This window comes from Pteropus alecto, unplaced genomic scaffold (assembly GCF_000325575.1).
Source record: "Pteropus alecto unplaced genomic scaffold, ASM32557v1 scaffold21, whole genome shotgun sequence".
Lineage (NCBI taxonomy): Eukaryota > Metazoa > Chordata > Mammalia > Chiroptera > Pteropodidae > Pteropus > Pteropus alecto.
This window is the reverse complement of record NW_006436282.1, coordinates 28,403,857-28,414,221: the sequence shown is the minus strand read 5'-3', so window position 1 is coordinate 28,414,221 and position 10,365 is coordinate 28,403,857. Positions and strand designations below refer to the sequence as shown.

The following is a 10,365-nucleotide window of genomic DNA, read 5'->3' as shown; positions in this document are numbered from 1 at the left end:
TCTCTCTCTCTCTCTCTCTCTCTCTCTCTTTCTCTCTCTCTCTCTCTCTCTCATCCGTTACTTCTGTGCTTTTTAATCCCTCCTGTGTGGCTAGATTTGTTTCTGTTTCTTCTCTGGCCTCTTTGCCCGTCCTGCATTCTGCCTGCATCCTGACCCTTCCCTCCCCTCCCACCCCCAACGCCATTTTCAAGTCTTTCAGCCTTTTATTTGCCAGAAGAGTGTAGCTACCATTTTTCTTCCTAAGCATGCCGTTTCGAAGATACCCATAGCCCCACCTCAAGGGGCTCGCTGGTGAACTTCCCAGCGGACAAGCCATTTCACCCCTATGCCTTCGAACCAGCTACGAGTACCTGCCAGCATTATTATGCCAGTGGCATATGGGCGTTGCAGAAAACGGAAGGGAAGGGGAGGGAGGGAGGGAGGCAGGCAGGAAACGCCGTTTTCTCCTATTAGTCGCCGAGCAGCACCCCGCCGCCAGGGGAGGTGGTTGGGGTCCTGTTACGATCACTGCCCCCCACCTGGCTTTCAGAGGCCGCGTATACGCTCCTGTTGTACGACGAGCTTCTGGAATGGTCGGACCGGCCCCTGCGGGAGTTCCTGGCCTACCCGCTGCAGACGGAGTGGCAGCGCAAGGAGCAGCTGCACCTCGCCGTCATCCAGAACTTCGACAGGGGCAAGGTGAGCGGCCTCTCCGGGCGTCGTGTGGGTGTCGCGTCTCCTTTTTCTTCTGGTTTGCCGATGCTTCTGAATTTTAAGGTGTGAAAACGTGCCCATCACGGCCCTGCCCCAGGGGCCTGACGAAGGGGGTCTGGCGTGGGGCGCGGGCTGCGGTTTACCGAGGATGCCGGGAGGTGCCTGGTGGGTGAAGCCAGGAGGTGCCCGGTGGGTGAAGCCGGGAGGTGCCCGATGGGTGAAGCTGGGGCCACGCCTCGGGAAGCACTGACCTAAGCGTTGGCCACCCAGGCGTTTTGTTCTCTGAAATCCATTGTCACCCCCACTTGCCTCCCCAAATTGGCGAGTATTCCGCCCCACTCCGCTTTTCAGTGAACAAAACAAAATGACTTGTTTGAAGAACCCCGCGGCATCCCGTCACACACTTGGAGACGCCACGGGCACCGAAAAACTCCGACCCAAAAACGCACCCCAGTGTCCCTCCTCCCATCCCCCACCCCCCGAGGGCTTGCTGTGCTCTTGGGAGAACGTGCGAATCTGATCGCAGGTTTGATTTGGACTCTCGGTGCTTCGATGACACCTGCCTTAGCTGCACGGAATCCAGCGGGCCAGTCTGCAGACTGGGGCCTTAGGGAGTGAGTGGCACTTTCCCCTAGCGCTGAGGGTTACGCATCTGCTCGGCCATGTGGGCTCTGAAACGATGCCAAAAAATGTCGCCGCTGCACCATGTGTTGGTGACCGTTGCGAGTCATCACTTCCAGCTTCCTAAAGCGTGTTAACAGCCGACGTGTTGCTGGCACGCTGTCCTCACGCTTAAAGTTGCAGCAGGACGCTTAAAGGTCGGTCACAGAGACGAAGCAGTAGGCCCGCCGATCCGCACGCAGTCAGGTCCTGAGCTCTGGGTGGAGGTGGGCGAGGGCGGGGGGGTCATTAACCTGCCGTGACTCTTCTGTCCTCAGTGCTGGGAGAATGGCATCATCTTGTGCCGGAAGATGGCTGAGCAGTACGAGAGTTACTACGACTACAGGAACCTGAGCAAGATGCGGGTAAGGCGCCGGGCGGGTCCTCGTCACGGCCCCCTTCGCGATGAGCTGTCCACGCTGAGGTCACCCCAGCAGGTCTCGCAGGGAGCGTTTTTCTGAAACGCTCTTTACACCGAGAAAGAGCAGGTTGCTCTGCGTGATGCTTGCGGTAAGCGTAGTTTTGAAAGTGAGCCCTCGCTCTGCGCCCAGCGCCGCTTCGTAAGTAGAGTCCAAGCCGGATTCGGACTTTTAGTTAATCGAGGAGAGTCACACCGTTTGAAGAGCTCCCCACTGGGACCCAAACCTCTGTAACAATCGACCGTTCTTCGTCCCGTAGTCTGAATAGTAGAATGGCTAACGGACCCATTTTTAAGTATTTGGGGGCTAAATTCTGTCGGTGCCATTTGTCCTGAGCTTCAGAAATATATTCATACTCGCTAACCCTAAACCAAGGTCTTAGCGCCCAGGAGCTCACGGGGTTCCATCTGCGTCTCTGACCAAAGGTGTTGTCTGCTCCTGACAGGACAAGTCTTCCTGTTCCCCACGCCCTTACTCCCTAGTCATGTCCGTGGTGTGTCATCTCACGATACTTAAGGGCTTTGGGCTCTCTAAAGCAGGGTCATCAGCTTTCACATATGAAAGAAATAAGACGGTGGCGTCGCCTTTCAGTTCTGAAGTAGTGGTTTAAGCGGCGACGTCATAAGGCTTTGACAGCTGGCACGAGCCCCTGCCCCGCAGGCAGCCCACTCAGCCGCCGGGCACTGCCCCTGTCTGCCCAGTTGTGTTTCACATCAGCGGTTCATCGATATTTCTCCCAACATGAAAACCAAAGAGAAAAGGCCTGGTTTTAACATCCGTCCGTCACTCTGGCTCTGGCAGGCTCTGCAGTTTTATCTAAAAACGTCCCTGTGCTTCTCTGGCTTCCTGTCCCCGTGCCAGAAGCTGGGTTACAGTGTTTACCCGCGAAAGCCCATGGGTGCCGTAGCCGCTAAGATTTTTATAAAGTCTGAGTGAGCATTACACTTCATGCCTACTGCTCTTCTGGGCGCTGTTAGCGGGGTTGGAGGGAGGGGGGAGTTTTCAAGGACAATATTAGTCTTTGCCTGGACCCCCTGGGGATGACAGCACCAGGACGGGAAGCCATAAGCTTTATGTGCTTCATAGACACACTTAAGGGCTTTGAGCCCAGACAGCACTTTGTCCCCTGCACAAGCGCGCACCTTCCAAATGTCCTGAATTACCGTGTCCGAGGAGAAGCAAACCCAGAAAGGTTTTGCCCCAACAGTTCGTGTTAATTTTTATTTAAGTGGGAGGAAGGTATTTTCTCAGTAGACTCTGTGCATAGAAATCATTGTCTCTGGTGAGAACACGTAATAATACATTTGATCCTTTAAAGCAGGGGTTAGCAAATAGCCCGTGGGCCTCGCAGACTCTAGTAGCTGTGCCAGAGACCACATGGCCTAAAATATCGATTCCCTTAAATATGGATTCCATGGCCATTTGCAGAATACGTTTCCTGATCCTGCCTTAAAACTTAGGAAGGGAGTCAAACCTCCTTTTCTGCAAACTGAACTAAAGGGAAGTGCTTTACATAGAAGAAATATCCTCTGCTATCAATCGGTCGAGCTGAAAGATGAGGTAAAATCATCAGAATTTCTCCTGTGCTTTTCCTAGATGATGGAAGCTTCTCTGTATGACAAAATTATGGACCAGCAACGTCTTGAGCCGGAGTTCTTTAGAGTTGGATTTTATGGGAAAAAGTTTCCATTTTTCTTAAGAGTAAGTAATATACCATCTAATTTACTTGCCTGCTTCCAATGTAGATACCCCAACCAAAAGGCCAAGTAAGGTACGAACGATATTTTATCCTTTTAAGACAGGTGATGACAATTATCAGAGGCGCTTTTTACTTTGTAGCTTGCAAAAGCCATAGTTCTCTAGAACGCCTCGCTGTGAGTAATTTCCTCAGATACCCAACAGGCCTCTGGTTTTTCTCGCCCAGTTTCCCATACTATGACCAGTCTTTGGTGACTGGGCCCCTTGTGTGACTGACACTTGCTCTCCTGTTCAGTCGGCCGTGCTCAGGGTAGCGTTACGGGGACCAGCGGGCTCGTGGGGTCTGGGGGCTGTGGACGGCCTCGCCGTCACGCATCAGGGGCACAGTACCCCACAATTGTGTGAAGCCTAGCTGATGACTCCGTAAGAAGATAAATGTCACCCAGCAAAGAGATCTGATTTATTGCTGGGATAGGTTCTCTCTACAAGGGGAACGTTCTAGACATTCTAAGGCACCTACTGGTTAATAAAATCCCTGACTCCATTCTGTCCATTTTCCATTCTGTCTTATTTTATAAAAACATTGGTCAAGAGAGGGGGTGTACCTCCCTGGCAATGGAGGAGACGTGTCTGGGATAATTTTTGAAATTGAGCGAATTCATTACGAACTATTGTAAAACAAAACAAACAGAAACAGACAAAAATATGTCCAATCTTTAGCAAGCCCCCCAAAATCCTAAATCCTAGCTGAGCTGAGGCCATTGCGGCTCAGAAGCTTCCTGTGCCAGCCCCACGGGAGCTGGGGTACAGCAGGCCCCCCATGCCAGCCCCGTGAGCTGGGGTACAGTGGGCTCCCCGTGCCGGCCCCACAGGAGCTGGGGTACAGCAGGCCCACTCTTCCGGGCAGTGGATGACTGTCGTTTGTCACAGTGTGAAGGCTAATATCCGTGGCCTTGTTAGAAAGAATGCAGCAAAATGCATTTTTAGGGATTGCGTGTCTTTTCCTCCACATTGTGAGTTTCTCCACATAAATGGGGCGCCCAGTTTATAAAACAAACCTTTAGCACGTGCCTGTTAGCGCTGGGAGGGGCTCGGTTGTGGTCGTTTATACTCGGTGGTCAGAGAATCAGGTGCCTCTTGGCCCCTCGGGCAGGTGAACTGGGAAGAGCCAGGTGTGCCGCTGGGTTCTGCTACAAGCAGTCGGGAGCGCAGCTCGTTAAGTCTTAGCCCTGCGTTTTTAACATTTGGGCACGTTTTCCAGACCGTTCCGCGGCGTTCGGCTGTCGCCGTGGCAACGGTCTGCTGGTGCACGTGCCGTCGCGGCCGGCGCCCTCCCTGCCGGTGCCTCTGCCGAGTTCACGCGCTCGCCACTGGAAGGGCTAGTCCTGGTCTCTCTTTCATTTCACCCCAGAACAAGGAGTTTGTCTGCCGAGGGCACGACTACGAGCGGCTGGAGGCCTTCCAGCAGAGGATGCTGAACGAGTTCCCCCACGCCATCGCCATGCAGCACGCCAACCAGCCCGACGAGACCATCTTCCAGGCCGAGGCGCAGTGTATCCGCCCCTGGCAGGGCCGCGTTCCCGCTGGGCGCCGCCGGCGTGAGCCGCGGAGAGTTTCCGTGCACCGTGGTTCGGCCTCTGGCCCCTGTTCGCTCGCCAGGCCCTCACCCTCCCTTTTTCTCTCCGTTTTACTTTAGCTTAGCTCCTTCTAAGCAGATTTGTTCTATTTATGACCACGATGCCAGTTGAAAACAAATCTCTTAAAGATTTCGTTAATTTTTTTCCCATTTTGGTCAACTTTTCTGTAGCGCAGCCCTGCTTTGAAAACTCTTCTCGGTGATTGCCCTTAGAATAATTTTCCTCTCGACATATCCTATGGAAGCTACTTTAGTTCACGAAGATACGAGCCTTGTGTTTACTGGCACGTGTCATTCATCCCCTTTTCCCTTGACATTTTTATTCTGGAATGAGGAAGGCAAGAGGAAGAGATACCCCAGTGTCTTTCGGGGTCTCTTAGCCAAGGCATCCCGAACGGCCTTTTATAATTGCTATATAGTTGACACTCCCATTGTCTACAGATGAACCACCGAACTGAAATTTCATAGGCGTCAGAGACAAAGGGGATTCACCCCAGCACTCATTTCTGGATCCCTCTGTCTCTTCCCAAAGCTGAGGATCTTAAGGCCAGGAGCTCCCAGCAATAACTATGGCTACCATTTCAGAGCAGAAACTAAAACGCAGTAGAAGCGAGTAATGACGTTCAGAAAAATGCTTCGTTATCCTTCTTTGAGAAGAGAAGGAGGTAAATACACAACCCTATGTGATTTTTAAAAGTATCAGCTACAACTGAACACGCTGCTTATCAGTACGGGATCTGGGAGAGCAGGGACCACAGATATGGGAAGGCTGCGGACGCTGGCATCACACGGTAAACGTAAGTCACCGTCAGTACTGGCTTATGTCTTTGCTCACCATTGCATAGGTATTTATGCATTATTTAGAAGCACAAACAAATTTGAAAAGGGTCATGCATGGACTAAAGAGTAAGGAATAGAAGTAATACTTTTGAGTACGTAGGATGCAAACCATGCCCAGCCATTCTCACCAGAAAAAAAAATCAGCGATCAGTAAATTCACGGGTCATAGAAATTTGAAACCGATGCTTTCGTTCAGAATCACCTATCTACAACTAGTTCAAAACCGATAGTTTTACAAAAGATTCGCTAGGGACCGAGGTCGAGGCACTTTCTTGGGATTTTTTAAAAATTTGACCCACATAGGCACGCCAGACCGTTACCTCTTCCCTTCTGTCTGCCGCCGCATGGCTCAAGCCAGACCTCCAGAATTTGCCAGGCCGTTCCTCCTTGACCCTTTAATCCTAGATTTGCAGATCTACGCCGTGACCCCCATTCCCGAGAGCCAGGAGGTCCTGCAGAGAGAGGGCGTCCCCGACAACATCAAAAGCTTCTACAAAGTGAATCACATCTGGAAGTTCCGCTACGACAGGCCCTTCCACAAAGGCACTAAAGATAAAGAGAATGAATTCAAGGTACTGTGCCGTTCTCCTTATGGGCTGGGAGCTCCCGGCGGTCAGACCCTCGCCAAATGGTTACTCAGAGTCAAGGGACAGCCAGGAATCATTTGGTCTGGTGGTTCTCAGCGGAGTCTGAGAACATGGCTGGGTAGCCTTCTGGGAGCATCTGTGCTGTCTCCTGCTGCTTTTCCTCGTCTGTACGGTGTGTAAGGAGGATTTCTGAGAGGATCCAGTGTAAGGGCAGATGGCAGGATCTGCATACGTCGAGTTCTCGTTCTCCTCAGTTGCCCTGTGCCTGCAGATTCAGAAGGGGGCGTGCTCTCTCACAGCCGCACGGGGGGGAAGGGGCGAGACTGGCGCATGGACGAATTATAGCCTGCTCTTTCCTTGACAGGGGCGACATAGTGAGACCTCATAGACCCCCAGGGGTCAGTACTTTCCCCCCAAAGAACGCAAAACCAGTTTATCGCTGTGGGTTGACTGGCTCAGCTTGTTTCATCACAGATCATCTCTGCTTAAGCTGCAAACGGGACTGACGAATGGTTATCTAACGTTAACTCACCTTGTCACCTTGCGTGTCAGTTCCCAGCGCTCCCAGCAGCAACCCCAGGAATTCTTCGCAGCCACGTGATGGGAGGGGGGGGGCTGCGGTCGTTTCGTGGTGTTTTGATGGGACTGAACAGAGCAAGGAGACAGGATGGATTAAGTGTCAAGGCCGGAGACTATTGGAGACGCGCACTGGGATGTTCTTTCAAAGATCTGTGATGAGTTTCTGGTTCTTTGGGGGTACTTAACATTTCTCTTTTTGCCCTCCAAAACCAATTTTAGATCGTTAGCTTGTGAGATAGTTGTCATTGCAATTGTTTCCGGTGACTAGAAAGTCAAAGCTCCATGAGTGACAGGCCATTGACTTGCTTGGAGTCACATTCTGGTTACCGGCGGCCCCGCCTGGAACCCACACCATCCCACGCCTTGTCCGTTGCTTTATCCGCTGCACCACATTTCCCTGCGGCCACCACTTTAGATACTTATTAACCCCCCTAAAATCAATAATGGACGTTGCTCCTTATCCCGGCACATACAGCCCTCAGCACCTGGCTCCGAACTGCCCTTCAGAGGCCTCGTCCTCCCGGCCCACGCACTTACCCTCCCTCTCAGCCCAGCGACAGCCAGCTTCCCTCTGCCTCGCCTGCCATGCCCTCACAAGCCTCAGCTCTGCGCCTGCAGCTTCCTGCCGCCTGCAGAGCTCCCCCGCCCGGCAAACTCCTACTCAGTCTTCAGAATTCCGCTCACGTGTCACCTCCTCTGAGAGCTGTCCTTCTCCTGCAGGAGGGCGTGCCCGCTCCCTCCCGCGGGCTCTCAGCGTCCTGAGATCGCGTTTATCCGCTTACGTCCCTGTCACCACCAGCACACTCTGGCTCTTGTCGCAGGGTCTCTGCCCTGTTCATTTCAGCCTGCCTTGGCTGGCACAAAGAAACCCTTTCATTGGTTGTCATTGTCGTTGATGTTGTTGAATAAATGGCACCATTTCAAGAATATTATTGTCCTCTTGGGAATGTACTTGTTTCATAGGAACAATGAGGCATAGGTACAGAAACCTGGTTGGCAAAAGAGAACCCCGTCATCAGCATCAGCTCTCCCCAAAGGCAGCCATGGTTTCACGTGGCTTGGGGGTGCTCGTCCCGGCCAGAGGGGCCCCAGCTCTGGGACACAGACCTGCCAGGATGGCCGCTGTTCCGGTGGGCACGGGGAAAGGTGGCACCGTGGAGGAGGCAGAGGTCTCGTGGGCGGGTCCAGCGCTGGCTCGACAGGTAATTAGAATGCAGCTTTGAGCAGGTCCCGGAGCCTCTCTGAGGCTTAGCATCTTCATCTTTAAAACAGGAAGATCGAGCTCCTTTGCTCCCCAGCCCTTCAGCATGCTATGCTGTCGTTCTGACACTGTGCGGACTGCGGGTGCTGTTACCCCTTCAGGATAAAAACGGCCAGCCTTTGAGGAGTAAAGAGAGTTTCAACAACCATTTTAGAGAAAAAGCAGAGAAAATAACGTGAGGCCCTAATTTTGTGTTTTTAAGCTTGCTGTGTAAACTAGGAGAGCATTTATTCTCACAGAAGGGAGTTTCAGGCGAAACGCAGTGGCAATGAGCACATACGTGTCCCCGGTGTCTTACCGGGGAAGCCGAGTGTGAAGGGGCCACCACCAGCCAGCGCTGAATGAGTCCCGAGGAGAAGCTGTGCGGAATTAGCAGCACCTGGTGAAACGGAATGTCGAACGTTAGTCGAGGCTCCGTAGCTGGGAGGAGGGGCCGTTTGGAGACTGAATTTGCTTTGTGTTTCGCAGAGCCTCTGGGTGGAGAGAACGTCGCTGTACTTGGTGCAGAGTCTACCCGGGATTTCTCGCTGGTTCGAAGTGGAGAAGCGTGAGGTGGTAAGGACCAGACTTTCTTCCCAAGTCCTTTGTCATGACACTTGCTCATCTGGAATCGTGCTGTGTGGTAGTTGCTTCTGCTTTTGACTCAGAGTCCCTGGAAGCGCGCAGAGTAAGTTAGTGATGTTTATGGACTTGTCCACCATGGCTGGGCCTTGAAGGAGACATCTCTGTGGTCCCCGTCCGGCCCGAGGGGTCCTCAGAAGTCACGGGGACCGCAGCACATGAGCAGCTCTCCTCATCACTGTGGCTCCGGGGCCTCCCATGCCGCCCGTGTGCCAGGCCCGTGCTGAGGGGTCATCTGCGTTATCTTTTTTAATTGCACGTCTAAGCCCTGAGGGATAGTTCCTGGCCTGCTTTTCACGGGTTTTGACAAGAGGTTCAAAGGCTTTTCCGAGGTCCCATAGCAAGATGTTGGAAAGGGCAGGCTTAGATCCAGACTTTGCTGACGCCGAAGCCAGTCCGTTCATCCCTTCCAGCCTCGGTTTCCCTCCCGGTGCCGTGAGGCTCGTGGGAAGGCCCCACGTGGCATCTGACACGCAGCAGGCCCTGCCGTTGGCAGGGGACGGGAAGCTGGCATGCTGGTGTCACTGGGCGGTCCTGGACGGCCGCCAGCTGGAGTCAGTGGGCGTCATTATAGGACCTGGAGAACTCTCGGGGTTGTGAGGCACGCCCCCCTCCTGCCCCGCTCCCGTCCCCAGCGTGGGGGACAGGGAGGGCAGCTGCTGAGGGCAGACGCACCTGGGCTGAGACCTGGCCCGCCCGCTGCCCGTGCGGCCCTTCACGCTGGCAGCGCCTCGGCGCCAGCCTCCGCCCTGCGGTCTCGAGCATCCTTCCGCTCCCCTGGTACAGTCCCTCTGGTGGCCACTGCCCTCCAGCTGATAGAAAACGTACCACTCGTGAAAATCTAATTTACCCTCTTCCTTATTTAGGTAGCGAGCCCACTCTCAGTGAATAGTAAGAGCAGATCCTGCCCGAGTTGTCCCCCAAGAGCGGCTCGTCCTACGTGAACTCTCTCTAAGCATCGAAACCACCCTCAGCTTACCGTGTGCGATTAAGCTAAGGATTTAATGCATTTTCATTTCGCCAAACAATGCATCCTGCTCCTTAAACAAACCGAACTCATCTGGTGGCGTCCGCACGGTTGCATTTGTGTAGGGTCTGCGTCAGGGGTCCCCAGGCTGCTCGCTTACCGGGCGCCCCCTCCTGCTTTCCACGGAAGAGGAGAGGCTGCTGGGCACCGGGGCGGCCTTCCCGCCGGACGGCGTGGGCCCAGCCCTGGGAAGCGACTCCACACTGACGATTCTCAGAGGCTTTCGGCTGCTCACTACTGGGAGCGTTCAGCTCTGCGGAGTCTCAGTGGCGGTCCTAACCTTGGAATCATTACACACACGCACGCAAACACACAAAAACGCTTGCACCACACATGCACACGTA

General features: G+C 53.6%; 1 protein-coding gene across 1 annotated transcript in view; it reads left to right on the top strand.

The window, feature by feature from the left end:
• The window catches only part of DOCK4 (dedicator of cytokinesis 4), a 194,114-nt gene that overhangs the window by 161,335 nt on the left and 22,414 nt on the right, over positions 1–10,365 (top strand). Inside the window, exons 34-39 of the mRNA XM_025046816.1 lie at positions 530–678; positions 1,632–1,718; positions 3,369–3,473; positions 4,882–5,023; positions 6,352–6,518; positions 8,842–8,928. Coding sequence (XP_024902584.1) covers positions 530–678; positions 1,632–1,718; positions 3,369–3,473; positions 4,882–5,023; positions 6,352–6,518; positions 8,842–8,928 — 737 coding nt within the window. The remainder of the gene's footprint in view (positions 1–529; positions 679–1,631; positions 1,719–3,368; positions 3,474–4,881; positions 5,024–6,351; positions 6,519–8,841; positions 8,929–10,365) is intronic.